The sequence below is a fragment of the Psittacula echo genome (assembly GCF_963264785.1).
Source record: "Psittacula echo genome assembly, chromosome: 13".
Classification (NCBI taxonomy): domain Eukaryota; kingdom Metazoa; phylum Chordata; class Aves; order Psittaciformes; family Psittacidae; genus Psittacula; species Psittacula echo.
The window spans coordinates 8140477-8166188 of NC_137749.1; the positions used below are offsets into that span (position 1 = coordinate 8140477).

At 41.1% G+C, this 25712-nt stretch overlaps 1 protein-coding gene across 1 annotated transcript in view; it reads left to right on the plus strand.

Annotated features, from left to right (window-relative positions):
- Nucleotides 1-490: 490 nt before the first annotated feature.
- Nucleotides 491-25712, plus strand: part of ARVCF (ARVCF delta catenin family member) — a gene marked incomplete at both ends in the record, with an annotated part of 163542 nt that continues 138320 nt past the window's right edge. Inside the window, one exon of the mRNA XM_080628618.1 lies at nucleotides 491-706. Coding sequence (XP_080484744.1) covers nucleotides 491-706 — 216 coding nt within the window. The remainder of the gene's footprint in view (nucleotides 707-25712) is intronic.

Consider the following 25712-nt stretch of genomic DNA (forward strand, 5'->3'; position numbering starts at 1 on the left):
TCTGTCTTTAAAAATGTTAAACTTCTCACTTACGCTGTTCAAGACAGATTCCAGTTGTCTGTAGTGAGAAGGATTGTGTTCTGCATTCCCTCCAAAGCCATAGCTTCATTTTTTTGTATTTAAGTACGTTACTGTTTGCACAGTGAAATTAGCTATGCAGGAGGGATGAAAACCCTTGTCAGAGCATTTTAGCAAAAAGATGAAAAGAATTCAATATAAATTCTCTCCAAGGTGAGCATGGGTTTTTTTCTTTCTTGAACAGAGAAGCCTTGGATTATTTACTTTTAAGTTAAAATCAGATCGATGGATGGGAAGGCAGGCTTTTCAAAGAGCACTGCAGTTTGCTTCTTAGAGTGAGCAGTATTTTAGTAGGGTGACTAACCGTGTGCATTTTTATTTCTAACCTCTGACCTGTGCCCTCCCTACCCCTTTACCTAACCCTTTCCATGTGCCCTGGTCAGTTAACAGGCAGGAGCATTTGAAAACAATCATGGATGACTATGATATCAGGTCTGCTGCCAGCATTTTAGCATCTGTTAAAGAGCAAGAAGCTCGTTTCGAGCGGCTGACCCGTGCACTTGAGGAAGAGCGGCGCAATGTCTCCTTGCAACTTGAGCGTGCCAATCAGCCAGCAGACCGAATGAGTATGTGCAACATTGGCAATGGTCAGCCACTGGCAACGGCCTGGCAGCAGCTTGTCCTGCAGGTAACAGCCTGCTCCTTTTACCTGTTGCTAGAGTTCACCTACACCAGAATTTCCCATTCCAGAAAGTCAAGTGCATCTTGTTTGTCATCAGCATTTCATTCTGTGGCTTGTCTCCTGATACCCTAGAGTTGCTATGTGTCATTGATTGATTTGGTAACTCAGACCTCAGAGCCTTGGCTTAGAAGTTGCTCTTTTAGCTCATGGGATACTTTTAAACACGTATGCATCCTTGAGTATTGAACCCTAAAGAGACATCTTCACACCCTCCTCTAAATCTATGCATTTGCTGTATGTATGGTGTGTGCTGGTGATTAAAAAAGAAGGTTGAATCATAATCTCCATAGCACACAAAATTTCCGTTAGAAATAGCTGGAGTTTGAATAGAGGGAGCAGCATAAAAAGCAGGGATTTCCCTCCTGTGAAGTCTTATTGTTTGTGGAGGGAAGACTTCATAATTTGTTCTCATGTTTTTTGAATTAATGGACTTAATTTTAATGATGCAAACTGGCTTTGCGGTAGCCACAGATTTCCAAATATTGTTTTGCTTGATATGTGTTCTTTAACTGTGTAAATGTGCAATGATAAACTACTTACAGCTCTAAATTACTTAAGCTCGCAAGTTGCTCTGACATGCAAGGTAAGTCATGCAGAAGCAATAGTACCATTTGTGAAGGTCTGCTTCCTAAGAAAACATTGTTCAATTCAGAGAGAACCTCTGGGCTGTGGGGATTCTGAAAGTTGTTTCCCAATTACACCAGGCTGTTTTACAATTATACTTGCACTAAGCTGTATTCAGGCAGACTCTACATTATATTATGTTAGCATAGCTCTTCTATTAAGAGCTGCCATGTTTCTGTACGTGTAGGTGTTTGAATATGGGACTTCGTGTGAAAGGAGTAGCCTGTGCTTGTTAGGCTGAAAGCTTGACAGTAGCTGGTAGGAGTTTTAGGTTGTTACCCTCTGGTTAGCAGCTGGGCTATGAAGAAGGGAGATGTGCTTACATAGTATTTTTCACAGGGAAAGGACAAGTTCACCTTCACTTTTTCTGAATGACTTTGTGCAAAGTGCTTGATTAATAGCTCCAGAATGAAATTCCTTATCCACAAAACTGATGAAGCATGAATTTTCTGCAGTGTTATGGCTTAAGGTCTAACCACTTCCAAGAAAACTTAATAAAAGAGTTTTAAGTTACTGGGGTCTACGTGACTCTTATGGAGAAACACCCCTGTAAGCGACCCCACACTGAATCTGTGTACACTCGGCTCACTGCCACTGTGCAAGAGGAGCTTTAGTTCCTAAATAATTAATGCTGAAGTATTTAGAGTAGCTTGTATATGAAATAAAATGATTGAATAGCTAAATATGTACAGTTAAGAATTAATGAAAGGTTATTTGTGTGAATTTTTATTAAATGTATTGAGGGCCAAATTCCTCCTTGAATTACTAGAATTAATTAAATTCTGTTTAAACAAAGGATGAAAGCTGTACATTCAGTCTTATGCAGAATATATCATGATTTCATCTTTATTATTCTATATTGCAATTCCTTGTTAAGAGTACGCAAAGCAAAAGGCACTCTACACTCTGCTGTTTGTAAGGATTGCTCATGCACTAGTGAAATGCAACTATGTGAAGCTGTATTTCAGTGAGGACTGGCTGATTTCTGCTGTTTCTGCTGTACTGCTGCCCTATTCAACCTTTTGTTGCAAGTAATATTACAAAATAACTCAAGTGGCAGCTTTCCTGTTTGGAAGTCATATAGGTGTTTATGTATGATCTAGTTATTCTGAGCAGAATTTAGGGGAAAAAAATGAGGGTTAACTCCATTTTTATCAGAATGCCAAATACCCTTTAACAGTCCCCACCACCAGGCATCAGTTTTCTGTGTTGTTTGTCAAAGTGGAAGCTGTCAAAGAGATTTGTTAGAGAAGTGTGTATAGTCAGGGCTTTGTTAACAGTCTCTCTCAGTACTTTTCTTGTAATAAATGCTCCCAAACTTACTCCCTTCTTAGAAAAGAAAATTAAGCTTTTTCCTTTAATTTTATAAAAGGAAAAATAGTGTATAGGCAATGTGCCAGAAGTGTAACAGCTTCATAAAGTCCTCAAAGACAAAATCAAGGTCTTATGCAAATATTGATTCTAATTAATTCCATAACAATGGCTCCTTGTCCTAGGCAGCCCTTTTAGACACTTCCTTCAGTTCCTTGACTGGTGAGTTCTGCCTGTTCAGTGTGAATTTAGAGTACTCCAGCAGAACATGTGAACTGTGGTGTACTTGTTGATGTCTGCTAGGAGTGCATAAGGCATTGTGTCTTTTGGCCCCTGACAAGAAGTATCAGGTCTGCAAATGAGCTCAGGGATGTGCTGGGATTGCCAAAAGACACGTGCATGGACTTCTTAATGTTACATTGAGAAAGTGTGGAGGGTTTTTCTAAAAAGTATCTTAAAGTTGTTTTTAATGGGTGAAGTTGATTAATTGGGCACATTAAACAAATCGTTAATGGTTTGTTCAGATACTAATTAGAAATAGCTGAGATGATTGGTTGGAAATTGATGATCTTAAGGTCCTGATGATCTTAAGGTCCTTTCCAACCCTAACTATTCTATGATTCTTGAATAGGACTTTTTCCCAGAGGAGGGGTTTCTGGGAAATCCTGTCCTCAGGATAAGCGGTCCTAAATATTCATAGAGGTCCTAGACATTGCTGAAATGTCTCCCATTAGTATTAGTGATAGGCTCTTACTGAGGTAGTGGCCAAATCGTTATCCCAGCCCACTGTGTAGCAGGCAGTGCCTGCCAAACCTTCTGGCCATGCAGAGGTTTTGGACCTATCTCTCCTTCCTGCAAGAGGCAATAACCAGCTACTGTCACAGAGACAGGTAGCTTTAACTAGCACTATTTCTGGAGAATGGGGACACAAGTGCTGTGAGTGGTTAATAAGTGGGCAAATACAACTTCTGCCTTGTGTAGCTTCCCCAGTGTTAAAGGCTGCCTTCAGTTAGAGCTTGTTGCTGAGTGTAGCATCAGTGACATGACTTAAGGTGTTTCAACTCTAGAACTTTTGGAAGATATGAAACATTACACACACATTACTGAGGATTTTGAAGTGGTCAAATGAAGTGTTCTTCTAGACTAAGAACCTTTTAGACAAAATGTCATTAGTTTAATCCGTTGAAACCTTTGCATTATTCTAAAAAAAAAGGTATAATTTAATGAGATTTTAATCATAAGGCTTTTATCTAGTTGATAAAAATCCCCTAAAAATCCTTCCGGTTTTTAAGGATGATTCTGTTCCCTGTTTTGGCTTTGAGCTATGGGAGCCACATGGCTCCCACTATTGCTGTTTGTTCTGAAAGTGCAAATCTGGTTGTACAAAAAGAGCAGAGCTGTCTGTTAATGTGTATTGGTGTTTACTTCTTTAATTTTTTCAGTAAAGAATGTAAAATAATATTGTTTTGGTTGTTCCAGTATCCCCAGCTGTGGGAGTCTTGGCAGTCTTGGTCTTTTTATCAGTTACCAATGCAGGCATAGTCTAATAGGCATCTAAGTCAGTGGTGAGTAGCACCGATCATGTAACTTCTATTTGTTAGAGAACCTGGTTTATAATGTTTTTTTATAAGCTTGGTAAGTCTTAATACTCTTCATGTGTGAGGTAGTTTAATCTACCTGCTTCTATTTTCACTCAGCCTTCTGCTGCTCTTCACAGCAGGAGCTGAAGTTGGGCAGGGAGAAGGTAGGAAAGTGCATGTGTAGGGTATGTACTGTAGTGGGCTGAATGCACAAAGCTGCAGTGTTATCACTGGCTAGCCAACTGTTCAAAGCATAACTTTTTAATAATAAAGAATATTCTCTCTTTTTTTTTTTTTTTACTTTTATTAAAACATCAGACATGTGAAACTTATTAAACACAAGGCTATATCCTGAGTTGGTTTAAACTGGCATGGTTCCATGGGTTTCAGAGAAGCTTTGACAAGTCTGATCAGCTGGGAGCTGAACAACAATGTTTGCATTCAAAGATCCTTTCCCCATTGGTGCATATTGATAATCTCCATTCCTCTTAATGTTTCATAACCAAAATAAAGTACAGCATCCAGTAAACCTCTTTTGCCAACAAATACACTGTAGCAATACTTTGACTTCAATAATTTTGCAGTGGCCTACAGGGATTTGAGAGGGGTTCCTGTTACAAAACAGGTAGGTGTTATTCCTCTTCCTAGAGTTAGGAAGGCTGTGGGAGTTGCCAAATCTCACATGGTATAAATAACAGAGATCAGCCCCTTGCGTGCTCATGAGTCTTGCTTACCAGATCAACTCTTATGGCTGTAAGAAGTAACATAAGTTGATCTGAGAAGTCTTTGCATTGACAAAATCATCCACTAATAAAAAACTTCCAGCATTTGACTGTTATTTGCATTCTTTCAGGCTCCCTGTGGTGGGTTTGTTGGGGTGTTTTTATGTTTGGGTTTTTTTTAGATATATCATCTAGTACATTTGGCTAAGATTAAACCCCAAATCTATATCATATATGCATATGAGCTATGGGATGCACAGAGATTGTGTGTATGCATATGTGTTAGTATAATATGGATATTCCCCCATGCTTTTTACAAAGCCTTTATTTAAAAAGCCTGTCGGCATAAATTCACTCTGGTGTACATTTCTTTTCTTAAAATGATATTTTTATTTAAAGCCTGGTGGTATTAAATTGTTAGTCTTGCTGCAAGTTTTATATAAATCTGCTTTACTTTATGGAATACTTTTTACACATCAAATAGTAGTTCCTGTAAGAAGTAAGCTCCATTGCACTTCTGATGCCACTGAACTAGTAAAGGCTGCTGAGGGGTAAATAGTGACTGAGCAACAGCTATCAGTTTATGGTGTGCTTTCTAGAGGTCTGTCAGTCAACAGCATGTGCCAAGAGACCTATGACTGCAACTCTTAAGTTAAAAATCAGATTTAGTGACTACTTTCTTCCCCTTAAAGCAGTGACAAAATAGCTTCTTTTGTTTCCAAAAACAAATTACAAGTTTTGGATCCTGTTTTGACTTTAAACTTCAATCCAAGCAGCTTCACTGACGAGTTTTTGACTTGATGTTAGGCCAGCAGCTTCAAAGGTTTCCTTCTGTCAATCTGTTGTGCTTTTTCACACCATGTAAGAATTAGGCTTGCTGAAATTCTTCATGGTAAAGTGTGCAAGTACATTGTATGGGCTGGAATGTCTAATAATCAAACCAAGCTGAATCAGCATGCTGTGATATCGTTGAATATAGCTTAATATCTCATATTTATGTAACTATTACACCTAGCAATATACATTATTATACAGGCTGCTCGCTTGTCACTTGTAAAGCCAGCCTTGTGCATGATTGTGCAATTGCAGTAGATTTAACATGGCATGAATATGGTGTTGGAGGCAGAACTGAGCTTGTTTGTACCTTTTGTAATACTGTGCACAATAATTTGGTCCCTTAGATGTGACTGAGTCAGACTTCTCTGAAATAGGGCTTGTGATTGTGCCATTTATAAAGGCTTATGAATGATTCACTGAAGTCTGCCCTACAGTCATTTCATACTGGCTTAACTCTTTCACTGCACATCTGGAGGTTTTCATTTTTTCTCTCTGTTCTTTAAACTGGAGGAATATAATTTGTGTGATGCCCAGTATGGTAGATTGCACTGTAACAAATGCATCTTGTGTAAGTCCTATCTGTGGGTTGTTCCCCTTTATACATGGCCATCTTCCAAGTGGTGGAGTTAGAGCAATGCAAAGTGGTTGCTTCTGAACTAAGGAAATACACACAATAATAAATTGTTTAAATGCAAATCAGGAAAAAACAACTTAATGTAAGTGATGAGCCTTTTGAGTCAGTCTTCTATCACTGAGGTCATTATTCATTTGCTAAGAGGTATGGTAATAAGCACAGGCTGAAAGTTGTCTATCGTGTTTAATTAGTGTCCTACCTCTAGAATCATAGAATAGTTAGGGTTGGAAAGGACCTTAAGATCATCTAGTTCCAACCCCCCTGCCATGGGCAGGAACACCCCACACTAAACCATGTCACCCAAGGCCTCATCCAACCTGGCCTTGAACACTGCCAAGGATGGAGCATTCACAGCCTCCCTGGGCAACCCATTCCAGTGCCTCACCACCCTCTCAGTAAAGAATTTCTTCCTTACATCCAATCTAAACTTCCCCTGTTTAAGTTTGAACCTGTTACCCCTTGTCCTGTCACTACAGTCCCTGATGAAGAGTCCATCCCCAGCATCCTTGTAGGCCCCCTTCAGATACTGGAAGGCTGCTATGAGGTCTCCACGCAGCCTTCTCTTCTCCAAGCTGAACAGCCCCAACTTTCTCAGCCTGTCCATACGGGAGGTGCTCCAGTGCCCTGATCATCCTCGTGGCCTCCTCTGGACTTGTTCCAACAGTTCCATGTCCTTTTTATGTTGAGGACACCAGAACCACACACAATACTCCAAGTGAGGTCTCACGAGAGCAGAGTAGAGAGACAGGAACTGGTAAGAACTTTTTTCATGTGTTTCTCCAGGCCTGACATATGCTTGACCATGTGTTTTGATAAATTGATACATAATTTTGGTGCAAATCTACCCTAACTTTGTGTTTAACCAGGATACTAACAAAACAGAGTTGAAAGGAGAGCAGATGTTTACGTGGGAATGAAGAATCACACACTGGTGCTTGGGTTTGGGTTTTTTCCTATGAACACCCTTGCCAAAAGAGACCTGCAAATCCCCCACCAACCAATGATAGCCCAAAAGGCCATCTTGAAATGTCAGTCATCAACAGAGTTATTAAAATATTATTTTTCTTCATTTTGCAAATGTGATTGTAGATGCTGAAGGAAAAACAGTAATGGAAAAAAGCTGCAGAATATTCTCCTGGTTACAATTTGGATCACTTAATTTCAACTCATGTTCCAGAAAAATAACACCTGTTTAAAAACTAACACATACGTTTTCCTTTTTCCATTCTTCTAGGCAGGTATTTTGTAGCCCTAATTAAGCACCAATAACAGCCTTTGGTCTTTATGTTAATCTGGGAAACCTATGACTCCTGCCAAAAAAGGCCATTTTTTGAATGGAAGGTCAGTTTCAAGTAAAAACTGAACTTTAAAGCTCACCAGAACACATGCAGAGAATTTAAAAAAATACAAGAAGATTATCTCAATTTGCTTTCCTAAGAAACACCATCAAGTTCACCTCTCTGACTTACAGCTTGGGCAGAAATAGCTCTTCTGTCTGTATTTCATTGCTTTCATTTAAGATTCTCTGCTCCACACTGACATAGCGCAGGGTGTTAGAATATAGAGACTGTTTCAAGAGCTTTGATAGTAAGAACATGGGTGCATTTGTATTGTACATATCTTTGAATATACGCAGAGAAAAAGCAAAAATGGGTCCTGAGCTGCACCCAGTCTCGTACAGAGCACAGTTCCATCTTTGTGTGTAAAGTTTTATGTAATTAGTTCTAGTTTGTAGTGCCTCTTGGCTTCCTTTGTTATATAAGGTATTTCTGCTCATATCAAGGGACTGCCAGCATGGAAAATTGGGGGGTTTTTTTGCCTTACAGGTAAGGTCAGGTACAGACAATAGTGCTGTCGGTTCATGACAGCTCCCAGTGCTACAGTACTATTTCCTGTTACAGTGCCAAATACCCAGAAGAAAACTCATTGGTATTTAACCCATGCATGTGCTGCTAGTACTGAGCAGGTTGCAAAATGTTGAAAGCATTTGTAGGGATAGTCCTAATTCCTTTATAAAACCAACTAAAACAATAGAGATGCAAGTTCTGATTGAGAGGTACAGTATGGTTGGTGTTGGTCATATCATGCCCCCTGCTCTCAGCTCCCCAGCAGTGTAATTCAGCTCTTGTGTTCTGCTGCACAAATCACGGTGTGGTTGGTTACACACACACTTGCTATGCCGTCAGCCTGATCCTGTAAATTCAGTACCTAAGAGTAGTCTTACTGAATTTCTAGGAATGAGCTGGGTCAGGTTTCAGCTTCTGCATATGTGCAACTATTCGGAGGTTCCAGGGGATAAGGAGGGGGGAGATTTGGGAATATGATTCCCATGGGAAAATGAGTTCTTAGATCAGAATTCAGTGTGAGCTGAGAGATATTTGCAGTACCTGTGAGTCGCAGCACAGTTAGGAACTGGACCAGAAGCTGTTACTCAGCTACTTTTCGGGGAGATGTGCTCCACATGCATGAGGTGTGATCCTGTTCCTGGCTTCTGCTGTGCTGGAGATTGTAGCAGTTGAGTTTAGCTTGGAGGTTGGGGCTTTTGCTGCCTTTTTTTTATGAACATTGTCCCATCTCCTGGTCTACAGTGAGAGTCAGGATCTTTTCCTGATACCTCAGCATCAGTGGAAACTAGAAGCAGGGAACTGATGTTCAGGGCCAAAGTACTGCGAACGGCTTGAGACGCAGTGACCGAGCCAGCCTGCACCTTACAGGGATTAGCCAGGGCAGTAGCTCTCTTGGAATTACTGCAAGTGTTTCAATTAGAGACTTTCCAGAGTGACAGTATGGCATGTTGCACCACTGCTTGCTCAGGGAGCTCCTCCTGTTTGCCTCTGTGCTGGGATTACCCAGATTCCAAAAGAAATCCTAGAACCTGGTTCTTGTGCTGCCAGAGGAATGAGATAGCAGAAGGCTAGCAAAAAGAGTCTCTGCAACAGACATCATGGTCTATATCGTATGAGAGCCTCTGCAAGGTGGACAGCAACTATTCCTGTGAGAATTTGTTTCCTGGTTTTCTTCTGTTTCTTGTTACAGCTTCTCCCCTATGATTAATCTTCAGTCTTCATTTAAGGCCTTACATGGTAAAAACATGGATACATATTAGTATCAATTTGAGGAACAACTGAGTTTTGACCAGCTGCATCAGAAGCTGTGCAGTGCTTTCCAGAAGGGATTTATTTGATACACAAAGCACCTAAGCCCCAGTTATTAGAGTTATTTGGGGCTCAGATCTGTTGGCATGAAGCAGAATTCACTCAGTCTGGTGCATTATCAGAGAAAACTGTTGTGTAAAATGTTATCAGCAAATCTATTTTTAAATCTAGGTCCCAAAGGATTCACTAAAAAACAAAAAAGACAACTCAAAAACTGAGAAACTGCCCCTCTGCCTAGTAAGGGAATGTTTTATTCCTCCCAACGCAATGATTTCTTATTTCAAAATCTAATTACCCGCTATTCTATAGTTTACACGTGAAGGTTGAAATACATATTTTAGCTCAAAGACATGTGCCTTTGCAGAAATCTCACTTTTCTCTGTATCATCAACAGTACCTCACTTTCATGTCTCACACTTCTCTGAAGTATGTGCTCTGCAACTCTATATGGTAACTGCTAAATTCCAAAGTGCCATCTAATGTTTGTCAGCAGGACAGCAACTGGTTCATGCTAGGGATTATAATAGTGCAAAGCAATGACCACGTTTACCCTGAGCATCTCAGAAATATTTTTGCAGTTTCATTTGTCTTGAAAGTCTCAACTTCTTTTGTTTTCTGTGAACTTCTATTGAGTGAGGTTTTGGAAGCAACTGAAAGGCAAGAAATTTCTTACTTTCTTTGCCAAGATTTTGGAAGAGTAATTTTCCACAAGTGTTATCCTTTCTGGCCTGGAGCCCTGCCAGCTTTAAATTAAAATTATTTAATTTAATGACAAATTTACAGTTTCGTAATATTTTTTCCACGATTTTACATTGCTTTACTAATAGAACTATGTTTCCTTCGAGAAGTACGTGTAAGAGAAACACATTAGAAATAAACTCTACTTGCTGTGTATACCTTAAGTAAAGGGGTGTCTAGCTTGTTCTTTGCATGATGTCTCTGAGTGTTGCAAGATCAGTAACTGCAAGTAATAATTAAAAATGTCTGAAAACAGGAACATTCAAATGTAAACATTAAAGAGTCGTATCAGGTCTAACAGGAGTTTTTAAAGAAGCAGCTTTCTAGTCACATTCACCACATTTGCCTCTTGATAATTAACATGAAAACATCTTGTGTTTTAAAGTTGTGATTTATTTTTTGTGTTCTGCTCCTTGTTTATTTCTCAGCAGATCAGGATTAATTGTACTGGCTTTTTAAGGTTTTTAATACTCCTATGTTTGAATTCCCAAGCACACCCCTAGTTCATGTCGGATCTTCAGGAAGAGAGATTTTAAACCTTCACAAAACCTTTTTGCACTGTATCGCTCAATTTTATGAAACAACTTGTTAGTAATACAGGCCTTGATCCGTATGCGTACAGACGAGGCAGACCTTTATCCCTAAGAAGGCATTGCGCAGGAGCCAGTTGATCTTCGTAAGCCTCTACCCTTGCAGATACACATGTGGCCACAAGAATGTTTTGCAGAAGCTTTAAAACCAATTTCCTCTTCCCTGAAGCCCTCTGAGCTTTGGACTCGAAGGGTTCAACCTGGCTATTAAACCCAGAAATTTTCAGCTATTCCTTTTCAGCTGTCTCCAGTATCTGTAAGTTCTCATGAACCAACGCTGGAAAAGCCCAAAATGAGTTTTGTATTGTGATGACATTGATAAATGACTGAGCCTTTCACTAGTTTAGGCCATCTTGTTAGTGGTTCAAATTGTCTCTCGTTGGCTTTGTCACACTGTGGAGTAATTCACTGAAGTCATCAGTGTGACTGAGAACAGAACAGCCAAAGATGGCCATGGGCAGCCTGAGGCTGAGCTCTAATTAAAGCCTTTGATTTAAATAAATGTCACAATTTACTCTTTATAGATACATACATTAAAACCAAAAAACCCAAACAAAACCCCAAACTGCTTCCGTTTTTAAGCTACCAAATTACAGGCTGAAGAGAGTATTTTTTTAACCATAGTTGTGGTGACTGGGAAATGCTACAGAATACTGATCTAAAATGTATCCTTAGCTGCTGGCAGAGTGGCATTTTTAGACTACTGTAGTTAAAGGTTGAAAAGAACTAGAGTCTCCATGTCTCTAACCCATCTTGATTAGATCTTCCTTTTTGCTGCCTTATTTTATATGTATTTCAAATACAGGAAACATGCTCTGGAATAAAATTTCATATACAGGCATCTTAATTCTCTCTTCAGAAGAAAATCCAAAACAGCTTCAGGTTTTGGTTTGAGGAAGATAGTCATTACCATAAGAATGGGTTGATGGTACAGCCAGCCATCAATCCAGTACGTAATGGCAAGCCACATTTTTACCCTTTGGATGAGAGAATGACATGTTAAGCTGGTATCTTCTGAGCAAGTGATTGTAATGTGCAGCTTGAAATACAGCACAAATGATGTGGAAAATCCCAAAACCACAACAAAATCTAAGAAATGAAAAATGGTTGATGCTGGGTCTTTCTTTCCTGTGTCTGAGTGTCTTTGCTTCCTTTCTAATAACTGCAGCATGAAATTACAGTCACGGTACCAACCTTAAGTTTGATTTGTTTCCCTTGCTGTTGTCATTCTGTTATAAATGTAATGCTATTTTAATTTATTTTCTTAAACTGAAGGAGATTTTTCTATTTTTATCCCTGTAAAACGTGTTGATTCTTATCTAAATGAAGCTGCTGGGAAGAAACACAGGTCATTCATTCAGCTGTGACCTATATGCAGTGACATGCAGCTTCCTCTGTCCTTTATTTCTAATGTAAGCAGTGCTGTCACCAGATTGTCCTTGTTCTCATCCTGTCATATGAGATCTTGGATGAAATGCAGTTGACTGATAATTAGATGTAGCAAGATGGAAGCTGTGTTTATGTATAAATGAAAATCCCCTTAACTTACTGAAATGCCTAAAGGTGTCCCTCTACAGAAAGCGTCTGCTTCCTCTTTGCCATATTGCTCTTCAGCCTTGTGATCCTTTAGGCCTCTTCTTTAATACTGGATACTTCCACAAGGATGACACACAAAATCATCCTCCATTTATACACAACCACTCCCTGATTGAGGCAATCTGGCTTCCTCTCCATTTCTAACCTTGCAGTATGAAAGCCAGAAGATTGCCTAAACCACATTGATGCCCTACTGGAGTCACACAGTCATTTTGGAGCAAGAACGAATGTTTTGAAAGGGCTCATGTAACTTTTCAGATATATTAAAAAATGATGGAAATATTAATTGGAAAATATTTCAAAAGGTACCTTGGTATGTTCTGTTTTCATTCGTCTGTGTTAAAGTCGTTACAGTAGGGCACACTGACACGTCATGGTGTACTGCTCCCTAGATCTCTCAGTTGTTTATCTGATACATGAAATTCATGGACCGACATCCTTGGTGTGGAAGCATCTATGTGAATACAGGGTGACCTGTGTGGATGCTGAGACCTGCCATGGGTGATCCACAGGGCTTAGCCTGTATGGTTAGCTGGGATTCTTGATTCATCTTGTGGCTTCCTGCTCTGGTGGGTTTATGGAAGTTACATATCACTGAAGCCATATGTCATGTTTCCAGGCAGAGCTGTAAACCATTTCATTTTTACTGCCTTTGAGAGCAGATCAATCTATAGTGCAGCACTAGGGATGGAGAATTTTTTAAGGGTAATGGGAGAAAATAAAAAAGAGAGCTTGGCCCAGATACTGTTTTGTTCCATCTTCCAGAGAATTAAATCCCTTCCTGTTTATAAATTCTTAATTTCTGAGTAAGAAGAAAGAAGGTTTTCACCCTGCTTTTGCAGCTGGGAAAAATGTGACAGATTAAGAAATTAAGGTTCATTTAAAAAAAGGGGGGCAGAAGGGGAGGTTGTGATACAGTCAGCAGTCTGATACTAATGGATAGAGCATTTGTTGCCAGAATCTGGAAGTTCAGCATAACCTTAGGGATCTAATCCATAACTCTTATTTAGGTAATTAGTTCTTTTACTTCAGCATTGCCAAATCTCAGCATTCAGCATTCTATCAGCTGGTAAAATATTGCAAGTGGCTGAGAAATAAGAGAAGAAATAAGGGGACTTGAGATGTATTTTTTTAATCTTTGGCTTTGAGTCAAAATATCCTCCAGCCAGCAGGCCCACAAGCAGCTATTGTATTTTTGAAAGGAAAATGATGTTTTTAAATAACAACCTGACTCCAGAAGGTGGAACTTCAAAATTCAACAACGTTGATCTTGCACAAATACCTGTGGGTTTACAACTTGAGAGACTTTCTTATGTGTGTAAGAATTGGCAAGTCCACCCAGGAAGGTTTCAGTTGTGTTGTTTCACATGCAGGAGTAGCTACTTTGGTGCCCTATGGATATAGACTTTATAGTGTCTTTTTCTTTGACAGTGTATAAAGGTCTGGCACACATCCATGTGCATGCCTAAACTGAATGGTACTTTTCTATGCCAGCATGGCCTCAACAAAAGTTGAGCTATTTTAGTTTGTTAACTGAAGAAAAGCTGGACAAGGAGAAAGGGGGGGAGGCTGCTGTACAAAAGTACGGGAGACTCATACAAAACGTGTTCCTTTTGCTTTGCTCTGCCCTTTAAGTATGTAACAACAGCCACTACCAGTTGCCTCTAAATTATTCCACTATAGATAAAGCATATATTTTCTCTCCAGTGAAACAACTAACTTTGCTTCAGCTAAACCTTGTGGAGCATCTACCATTGCCTTTGTTAACTTTTATAGTATTTGTTTTTAAACAAGTTAGGATCAGAGTTGGGTAACATAGTTCTGCCATGTTCTCTGCCCCTAAAATACAAAGGCTTAGCTGTGATACTGAGCTGAGATGCTGAAATTGGCAGTAAGAAGGCTGAAACTAGAATTAAATAAGTCTGAAGCATTCCTTCTGGTCTTTAATGTTAGTATAGGAGATGCGACCCTTTCATGTTGATCTTGTAGGACTGATACTAATTACCATGTTAATCACTTTGACACTGGAAGCATGTTTTAGAATTTTCAGGGAACCTGAAGCTGAGATAAAAAGACACTTGTACAAAGGCACCTATTCTGATAATTAAAGAAGATTAAATGGTAATGCACCTTTCTTGCTGCTTTCTAGCTGATCTCACTGTCTCTGACTATCCCTGTTTTTCAGGGGTAGCCTCTAATTTGATGGCAGTAGCTTTCAGTCCCTAATTACCATTGTTCAGCCACCAGCTGTTACAGCAGTGGGTTTATTTATTGCTTTGGTTTGCTGCAGGAACCTAGTACAGAAGAGTAAAAACCACCATTCCCCCTCAGTTGGCGACTGCAAGCAGTGCTGGTTATTAGCACTGGGGGGAGGATGCAGGTGGCTGCCTCTCAGACCTGGGTAACTGCTTCCATCTGAAGGGCAAGGCTGTAGTTCCAATGCTGGGTAAGCATCTCCTCCTGCCCCGTGCTGGGTCTAGGGGGAAGAGTCCAGATTTAGTCAAGCTTGGTTTACACCTGCCTAGTTACTTTCTTCATAGATTGGATGTCTTAATATATTTATTAATTACATACCCTTTCTGCAATTTCTTGGGAAGGGCAGGAAGAAGGATCAAATCCTAGAATAAGAAGAGTGGGAGGCTCTCCTTCCCAGGGATTACACAGAGGTTTGCAGCCTGACTCCCCGTTCAAAGACTGAACGGGAAATCTGGGCACTTCCACTTTACTGGCAATGAACGGATGTGAAAACCATGCTATATCATGCTGTGAAGTCCTAGGTTCTGCTGCACAGTGTGGTGGAAGCAAGGTGTAGCACATCTGGCATTCATTCTGGTAATGAGTAATTTATCAAGACAATCTTTTAATTAATGTGAGGCAGATTTGTGGGCAGGTGAATGGCTTTAAAAAAATGTGGTCAGGTGTACTTTGGGCCATAAACTTGGGTGCATCTGTGTTAAGATGGAAAAGGGAGGAGGTTGTGATGGAAGATGGTTTTTTCTCTGTCTGGTGCTGGTGCGTTAGGGATGGCATTAATCTCGAAGTGAAGTACAAAAAGTAAGCGAGCGAGAAGCCATCCGTTCCTGGGCTTTCCTGCTAGACCTCCCTGTCCCTGTCGAGGTAGCTGCGCTCCCAGCGCGGGCGGTACCTGAAGCGCTTTCTGCCTCCGTGGCAGTAGCAGGTTAGCGTGTGGAGAGAGGCTGGCAGCAGTCACGTTCTTCCTCTTTGTCTCCGGGATCCAGCGGGGCGGGCTAGGAAGCGCGGGCACCCCCGGGCGCGGGGCCGGCACGGGGAGAGGGTTTCTGGCCGCAGGACTCCCCTTGGGGTCCGGCTCCGTGCCCCGATCCGTCCGCTGCCCTCCGGCGGGAAGCGGAGCCCACCGGGACTCCCGGGGTGCCGGGCGTGGCCGCGGCCCAGCCCGCTGCGGCTGCCCGTCAGTTCCGCCCCCCGGGCCGGAGCCGCCCGGCGCCGGGGCAGTGCGGGGGGAGCCGGTGCAAAGGGACGCGGCCCCGCGGGAGCCGCCGGTGGTGGCTCTGCTGCCATCGGAGCAGCTTCGGCTGGTTGGGCTGTGCTCCCTGGATGGGCTCTGTCCGTGGGGAGGCAGCTGAGGGGTTCTCGGGCGGCGGGGCTGCTGGCCGGGGTACAAAAGGAGCGAGCTTCGCGGAGGAAGGAGGCTCTGGAGGCTGCCGGAGCAGAAGGCTGGGTCCGCGCAGGTTTCGCAGGAAGCTGGAGGTGTTCGCTGCTAGGGACTGTAGAACTGGCACCTTGCATAAATGCCTGCGGAACTCAAACAGGTTAGTGCTGAACTTGGGTCCTTCCCTTCGGGTCCGGCGGTGCGGGAAGGAGAAGGCTGTCAGGGGCTAGAAGGGTTTGTTTACTTGTGTGTTGGGATTGTAGCTGGGAACTAAGAGCAAAAGCTGAGCTGCTCTAACAGAGCATTCGAGAGAGCTTTTGCTTTTGTCCCCGTTGTGCTAACTGGTGAAACACCCAAAAAAGGCAAGCCGTTGTTTTTCTTTGACCTTCTCATCCTGCTCAGTGAATCTGGGGAGCTCTCTGATATGAACAGCTAGAAATAGTGCTTTTAGAAAACAAAAGCTTTGCTATTGTGTTTGTGTTAAATGTTTGCTTTTCCCATACGGTGTTCCCTTGCTTTCTCTTTGATTTCATTGTTGAACATACCAGAGAAATAACTTCAGTTTTCCACTGTAAATGTTATCTTAAGCAAAGAGCCCTCTTGCTTCTGATCTTAGTAATTATAATGGACCTGAAGCTTTTGTGCAAAAAAAATTTCAAATATTACTCTTTACCTTGGAGTGTCATTGGGCATTATAGAGTAAAGCTTTTGCAGACTTGATTTAAATAGAAATCACTTAGACTCCTGTAATTTTGTTAACCTCCTTCATCTACCTTCAAGCCTCAGGAAACCCTGTAAATTCAGGTGGTGGCAGGGTAGAGCTGCCTCTCAAACTGAGATGGGATGTTACCTTTTTCTTAACCCTCCTTTTTCTTTTCCACCTTTTAAATTTAAACCAGAACATTTTAGCATAAGAAAATGCAATGATAATCCAGCACTGATAATCCCCCTATGAATTTGCAAGGTTCAGTGCACTGGAATTATTAGAGGTGCTTCAGTTTGGTTTAGATGTGCTGTGTTCTACTTGTCCATCTTGGTAAATAGAAGGCTGAATCATGTCTTGGTGCAAATAGGATGTTGGTTCCCTTGAGGGGCAAGTAGCCTGCTCAGCTGGGCCCTGGAGTGAGCGTGTCTTTGTCTGTGGGCAGGCCCTGTGCTCTCTGCGCTGCCTGCAGGAGGTGACCTGATGTTGTCTGGTGCCTGTGTCATGCTACCTGTGGGCTTCTTAGGGAGGAAGGACTGCATGTGTCTGTGGTCATGTTCATACCATCTGACCCAGAGTTACTGTACCTGTTGATTTTTAGGTCAATACAGTTAGCAGCTCCTTGGGATTTTTTTTTTTGGGGATCTGGGGGTTTGGTTTGTTTTTTTCTGTTCTCAAAGCATGAAGAAAAAACCTGGAGGTAAGACTCAGGATGCTAACTGTAAAAAGGAGGTGTATAATGTCTTTTGATCTGTGCAGTAGAGCAGTATTCTTGTCTTCTGGGATTTCTATTTTGATAGGAGGAAAAGCTAGAGTGAGAGTGGAAGATTATAGTTAATCACTTCAGGTCATGCATTTCAGTCCTGACTTCTTCTTCCATATCAAAACAACAACCAAAACCCCAAACCTCATGGCTTTAATTTTCATGCTGCCTGTCATAGTTGAGGATCAGACAGGTATTTTCTCTTTTCTGATGGAGCAAGGATTCTTGATTCATTTCAAGGCCTTTTTGCAAGTCTGATACCACAGCAGGGTATTAGAGAATGCTTTGCTTAATGAAAGGCAGTAGTTTTAAACCACGAGTTGTCGGAGAAATTTATTGTGCAGTTACAGAGCCTCTAGAAAGTAATCTTTTAGCTTTAATGATCACAATTAAGTAAAACCAAGCCAAATGGATAAATGACTTCGAGGTGAATGGCAAGTCTGTACGATTAATACAGAAAATAATGGGAGAGATACTAGAATGGACTTCTGCCACCTTAACTAAAGATCTCGTGTGTTTAGAAAAAGACAGATACGACATTGTATCTAATTAAAAAGACCCAAGAGTAACTTCTAACTAAGCTTTTGGCTTCTACTGGGAATAGCTGTGCTTCCTGAAGTTCTGGGCCACAAAAGCAGCATTGTAGCTGGGAAGTAGGTGCAGCGTACTCCAGAAGAAAGTCTGAAAACGTGTTCTTGGGGCCATGAGGGTGCAGGGCAGGCAGCACCTTCTTGCCATTCTCCCTTGGCCATTCCTGTTCCTCCTGATGAGAGATGAAGGCTGCTGAAGTTTGTGCTGCATATCGACAGTCTGATGTTCTGCAGTGGCCTAAAAGTAAGTACTAAGTATAGAGTCATGAAATTCAGAAAGATCTTGAAGTCTGGAACTGTTAAAATATGTTTGGTCACTGTATGATGTAGAGCTTTGATCTGGCTTGCCTCAGGGCCCTGAAGCTGTAAAGGAGAAAGGAGTTACTTAAAGTGACTTTAGCCAAAATCTCTTCAGTTCTGTGTAATTCCTGCTTCAGAAAATACTTTGCTAACATTCCTAATTCCTACTAATGCTAACATTCCTTAGGCACCAACCTTAAGTAAGGCTGCCTTTCCTCAGTACTTGGTCCCTGAAGCGTTTTGCTAGAGATACAATTGTGAGAGAGTATGAAGTCTTAGATCTGGCAGGATGAAAAAGTGGTTCGTGCATTGCTGACATATTTGATACGGGTCTGTACCAGTGATGGAAATCTCATGGAAGAAATGTTAATGGAGTGCAGCATGCAAAAGTATCATTTTCCAAACAGTTGTCCAAGTCGTACTAGAAAGAACAAGTAAGAAGGGAGCTTTACCTTTGACATGGATCTATATATGGATTCACCCATGGATTCTCACATATAATAGGCCTGAAACAGAGGTCGGAGGTTCTCTACTACTTTGGGATCAAGAGGTGCAGCAATCTACAATGTTGACACCTCCCTGCTCCCTGAAGTAAACCCTTTGCCAGCAGTTGTGACCTCTGTAGAAGAGCTGGGCAAAGGGAATGTGTTTTGGGACTCGTATGCTGAGATGTTAAACTGTTTACTGGAGCAACTGAATGGAGGCACACATTCCCTTCTCTAGCTCCTCCACAGAGGCAGCAGTTCCCTACAGGAAGGTGGACATGGTAACTCTTCAGGCAATTCATGCTTAACTCGAGTGCAGGAACTCAGGTGTGGGGATGATACCTCTTGATAGAGGGGCTTGCCCAGTGTGACTATGACTAGGATGCTCTAGAGCTGCAGCAGGATATGACATGTAGGGTGTGAGAATGGAAGTGTTCTGTTTCTGAAAAAGCAGTTGCAAGAACTGTCCTCTTGTAAGAGTGCTGTTGGAGGTGTTGGGATTCGAGGGTGTACAATGTCCAGTTTGAATGCCTGCCTGTGCGTATACAGCTTTGTAACAGCAACACACATACCAAGCAAAGCATTCAAGTGATTCTGCTTCCCGAGGCTGTGTTGCTTAACCACCTGTCCCAAGGGTCATGAGGTGAGCTGGTCTACAGGCAAAACCGGGCTGGCTGCATTTTGTGCTTATGTTACACTGCAGTTGCTAAAAATAAGTGGGATTAAGCCCCCCCATGTATGTACATTCAGTGTCTTTCATAATGTAGAAATGCTCATTATGAAAGATAAAATGGGGAAAAAAACCCAACATTTAACCAGTTGCATTTGAAACTGCACTGACTGGACATTCCCAACAAAGTTGTTTGCAGACATTTGGTCTCGCTCTAATTCGTTTCTACCATTAAATTAAGGTTTTGATACTGACTTCAGTAGGGGTAGGGTCAGGGCCGCTGCAGGAAAGTATTTGTGTGTCTATTTTTGGGTGTTAAATAATATAGCATTTCTCTGAATATGAGGATTTTAGCATGTTCTCAGTGTGTCTTTACCTGTTCCTGCATCTGCTTCTCAGTTTCTCAAAGTTAATTTCCTCTGTGATTGCAGACTGTACAACTGTATGCTGCAGGGAAACTTGTGAGAAGCTCCTGTTTCATTTGAAGTATGCCATCAAGGTATAGGGAGCATACCGTAATGTATTTCATTTATTGCTTCTTCTTACCCCAAAACTCCTGAAATGCCTACGCTAATTTAAGGAGGTGTTACTCCCTTCCTTCACCTCCCAAGATACCACTCTGAGACACAGAATTAATACTTCTAAGATAATACGGATTTAATTAAGGAAAATAAAGCTTCAGATTCCACCACTGCTTGTTCTCCGTTCTGGAAATATTTGTGGTTATGGCTGTGTGAAGTGAGAGCCTGCAGCTTTGTGGGGTTAGGGACATCCATCCCATCCTTTGCTGCTGCTGGCTTTTGGTTTCACAATTTATGCAACAATTTATGCTCTCCATTGTGTAAACGCATGTTTTTTGGGACCATTCTGTGGTCAAGGCCAGTGAATTGATCCAGCTTAAAGAGGAATGGCATCTTGAACCAGCCTGTTTAAGGCCCTTGGAAGAGCTGTAACTTCCTCCTGGGGATGAAACTGGGAGGAGAAGGGGCTCTCTGTTAACTGGCCTAGTGGGAGAAGGATAAGGGCGAGGAATGAACAGAAGCATGTGTGTAGGATCTCATGTAACTGCTCTTGCTGGTAAAACAAAACAGTACAGGGGTTTCCTATCTCAAATGACTTGGCTGGAGAGCTCTGCATACGTATAGTTTAGTCAGATCTTCCTGAGGACAGAGCAGAGCATTGCAGAGACCCCATTCTTCATGTTTTAGAGGATGCTGCTGAAACAACAGTAGTTTTCAATGTGACTGATGTTGTCCAGCAAAGCTCAGCTGGGTCCAGCAATGACTTTGTGGAAAAATGGCAGGAAAAAGTGAAGGATGCATATGTGGATTGGTGATGGATGGGAACTTTCTTTTAACTCTGTCTTTCACAAAGTTTCTGTTAATGGGAATCTTCCTTTCATAAAGGTGATTTAATGCTCACTTCTGTGTTTTTCATAATATTGCACAGAGTTGTTTATGCTGCAGGAGGTAAAAGAAGGAAATTAATATTGCAGTAGCTTTACCAGTTGTGCAGCTAGGATAGCAGAGGTGATGCTTAGTTTATGTTTAAAGGTTTTGCTCTAGTGAGAAACAGAACATAGAATTTTTCTAGTAGATTTCTTTTGGGATTGTTTCTCCCTTTAAGGATGTGGGGGACCTGATGGTTCCTCCCTGTGTTCCAACCATGGAATAAATAGTAAGGTGAGGGGTTTAAGGGTGAAAGGAGCTCCTGAAATAAATGCTGAGACTAGAGAGAGCGTATTTCAAATTCTTGGATAAAAGGAAAACTGAAACTCAGACTTTGGTAGTTTTAGATTTCACAGTGTCCTTTGTGTCTCATGGATCTCATTAGGTTACAGCCAGGCTTTGGGATTTTTTTGTTCATTTGTCTGCATGCCTAAGCAGTGAACAACTGTAACTGTACCTGAGAGAAGCTTGATGAGCACACAGAGGCTAAAATCTTCACTTTCTCTGGGGAGTCGTAATCTTTTGTATCTACAAATGGGCAGGCAAGATGATTTCTCTCTTATCAAGGGACTGTGAATCCATGGACTCGGTGCTCCCTGTATACTGCAGTAATGTGAAAATTCATTAATTTCAGTGGTGGTCTCTTCTTCTTTGATGAGTCAAGCCCACACCTGCTTACAGCAGGAAATTGAAATGCTTGAGTTTTCCCTTTTGGCTCATCCCACACATCTATCCTAAGCATCACACCACTTCTCTTTGGCATTCAAAAAATAAAGTGAAAACTGTTCTAAGTCAACCTGGAGGCATTTTGAGCTTTGGAGTTTCTGCCTCCGCAAGCTAAATCACTTGGCACAGCTCTGGACTTTTATTTTTAGTGAAACTTTCACAGCCAGACTATTGTAATGTTCAGAGAAAGAGGTGTTCCTGAAAGCCTGAAATGAAACCAGAATGAGAGGGCTTATTTTTATCCTCTAGAGAGCGTATTTTGGTGTGTGTTTGTACATACGTGTATTTTGAGAAACAGAAGAGATGAGAAGATGATTTAATTTAAGTAACATTACTCTGGATGTGTGTAGTGTAACACTGATCAAAACCATCCGGAATGTTCAGGAGACTTTTCTACTTGAAAACCTGTAATTCATTAAAGAGCTGATAAAAGATACGCAGCATAAATTGTTTAGGTCTGGAAGAGCCCTGAGATACAGATGGTTCCTGTGTGTGCGATCAGGATTATTCTGTTGTTTGAATTGTAAACTTTTCCAAATTCTTTTAGCAATTTTTGCATCTGAAGCTATTTGCATCTCCCTGTTTTGATGATACAATTCAGTGTTACAGAAATAAGTGCCCTTTTGGCTTCCAGGCATGGCAGCGTGTGGGCCTTGCTGGCTGGTCTTGTGATGCATTTAGCAAATTCATAAGCCAGTGTTTATACCAGCACGTTATGCAGAGATGAGAGCTTTCCACGTTTGAATGAGATGGAGTTACTTGATTAAGGAGTGTAATACAGGCTGCTGAAAGTATGTTAAATTCCAAGTAGCTGTGGAGAAAGGCTTGGTAAGGAAGCTGGTATATAAGACTAAATCTTGTACTTTGCACAGTACTGTGTTATAATAATGCAAAACAAATTATATTGTTTGAATGAAAAAGATGACTTATTTACAGAAGAAATCATGCAGGTAACTGGGTTTCTTTATCAACACCTTCCTGAATCTTGTTAATCACTGGTAAACCAGACGCTAATTCTTTAAATTGGAATGGTGGGGAAAAGCTCTTTTGTGGCACCACTGTCTCAGGGTGCCATAAATTCTGTAGAGCAGCTGCTCTAGTTCTGCATCAGATCATGCTGATGTTCTCCCAAGTACATCGTTTAATCCCAGTCACCTTCCTGACATCTGTTAGTGGTTTGTTCTTAAACCTTCCTTCTAATGGTAGCAGTGGTGACCAGAATAATTGTCTGTTGTTCATACACATTAAATTAAGAGGAATGTTTTATCATTTAAACTTAATCCAACAGATGCTTTATGGTCCTGGCCTCAATTACATTGGTTATCAGCTCATTTGTAAAACCAGCAATATGTTTTGGGAGACCAGTGTTGCCTAGCTGGGCTGTCTTGGTGATCTCTGCCATTTTAAGTCTCTGATGAATCCTAGATACAGTTTTTCACAAGCTTAAGAGAGCAGTTCCTTATAGATAATTTTTCATCATGCTCTAATGAGAGAACAGTTATAAATACTCTTTTCCTGGGTTGTAAAAGATTTCAACTTAAACACCAGATGCTGTGAATGCAAAGAGTGACTCTGTAAATTGTAGATTTTATTTATAAACTGTGTTGATGCTGCTTACTATTGTAGAACTCTGACTGCTTTCACAGTATCTGCCTGCGAATTGCTGGCAGGCTTTCTAAGAGTAACTAATGATATTAAGAGTAGCCTTTAGTGAAAAGGAAATAATTATTTCTGTGCTGGTACCTTTGAAAGCAGTGCGGTTTCATTACTTCCCCTAAATGCCACTTGGCTTGTATATTATCATGCCTTAGTTGTTTTCTCTTGAGTTGGTATTTTTGGTGTGCTGTAAAAGAAATTCTTTACTGTCTAGGTTGCTTTTTCCTTTTTTTGCTATGAGATCTTATAAATATAGTCATATCTCAGTATTTTGAGAAGTGGTCTTCATATCATATGAGAGTTATAGGATTCACTCTTCGTGGAAGAGGTGGTCGGATTTCATGGGTAAGGTATTTCCTTCTGATTGTTCTCAGTTGTCACTCATTTAGGTAAAGACAGTGAGCAGGTGAAAACCTCTCCTAAAGCAGCACCTGAGTACCCTGCCCCTGACCTACCTGAGACTGGAACCTTACTGCAGCATCAAAAAAGAATTTGACATGCATAATGCCTTAGTTTACATGCACATTGCAACCTATATAGCTGTGATAATGGCTTCAAAGTGCTTTGCATAGTTTATGTGCTGCTATTTATCAGCTGTTACAGGTGAACCCTACCTGGTTTGCAAATAGGAGGTGAGAAGAAGTCCTGTTCTCCTCCCCAGGACAGGAGGCAGCAAGCTGTGAGGATGGGAGTGGATGCCATTGAAGGCTGGTGGTTGGGTAAAGTTAAGCACACAGTTTTCTGGATGAAATTTCAGCGATCAGTTCTGTGTCAATCCTGTCCTTGCCTTCTAGCAATGGCAGGCAAGTTAGTGTTTAATAAAATACATGCAAACTTTGTTAATTCTGCTAAATATGGCATTAATTCACTTCTGCAGAGTAATTGTGTCCTAGCAAGAAAAGTGTTGGAACCCACTTCCCACTTTTATTCCCCCCCCCCCCCCCCCCCCCCATGCTTTTGAGTAAGCTTACAGTTCTTTCTGGTTCTTAAATCTCTTCTTCACCTCAAAGGAACAGACTATGGTATGTTGCTAAGATTTTAAAAACTTGTATTTCTCACATTAGCATATATAAATGTGAGTACATGTGCAGTGGATGAGGAACATTTCACATTTGTCGTTAGCAATTTCAACTCATCCGGGTTGTTCGTTCCTTTCTTGCCATGACATGATGTTTTATTACCTGAGGTTAGCATTCGTCTTGGTCACGGCGACACATTTATCTTGTATTTTATGATGCGATCTTATCACATCCCATTTCTTTTCTCTTTCCTGTTCAGCTTTTCATCTGTCAGTGACAGTCACGACACCAGCTAATGGCACAGTAATACCAGGGCTATGTATTAGTGCATACCATTGGCAATTTTTAAGGTTAATACTTTGCTTCTAAGGTAAAATATTCTTTTCAGCGGGTTATTTCTGGAGGGAAGAGCCATTTGTAATTACATCAAAAACAGCAGCCATCAGTCATTTTAGATGTAGGAGATAGCAAAAAAGGCTTCCTTGGATAACATGCAGCAAATATGAAGCAAAAAGAAGGTGACACTACATCCTTCTCTCTTGACTGCAGCACTACAAGGAGGTACAAAGAAGTGCTAATTCATTATCTGTGTAATAGTGACAGAGAGCCCTTTGTATTTGCAGTTACAGCTTCTCTGTTTTAACATACAAACCCAAGTATTTTTGATCAACTCTATGCGAATGTGAAGTGAGAGTGAGAATTGTTCAGTTCCATTGTTGAAAGTGTTATGGCCCTTTTTACTATATTAGAGTTAAAAATGAATTCTTCCCTATCATTTCTTCAAGGGCCGAATCTTTAAAGAGAAAACTGCTCCTGTATTGGCAACCAGAAATGAGGGGCAGACTTGACCTTTCAAGCTGGCATACACCAAGTCCAGCTATGATTAGAGATCAGTTAGAGTGCTGCATCAATCCACTGAACAACTCTGAAAATCTGCCAGCTGGTTTTGGTGTGTAAATAGGAATGGAAACATCTGCCTGCAAGTTGCTTTACATTGAGTGTGACACACTGTTAATTCAGTAAGTTTTTCTGCTTCTTGGATTTTGAGACTCCAATCAAAACCATCTTTGTGTTTCATTTACATGGGATCGGTTTATTTTTATTTCTCTTTCTTTCACAAAGCTGACACTAAAATTTCAGCCTAACAGTGCCAACGCAAACTTTTCAGTACTCA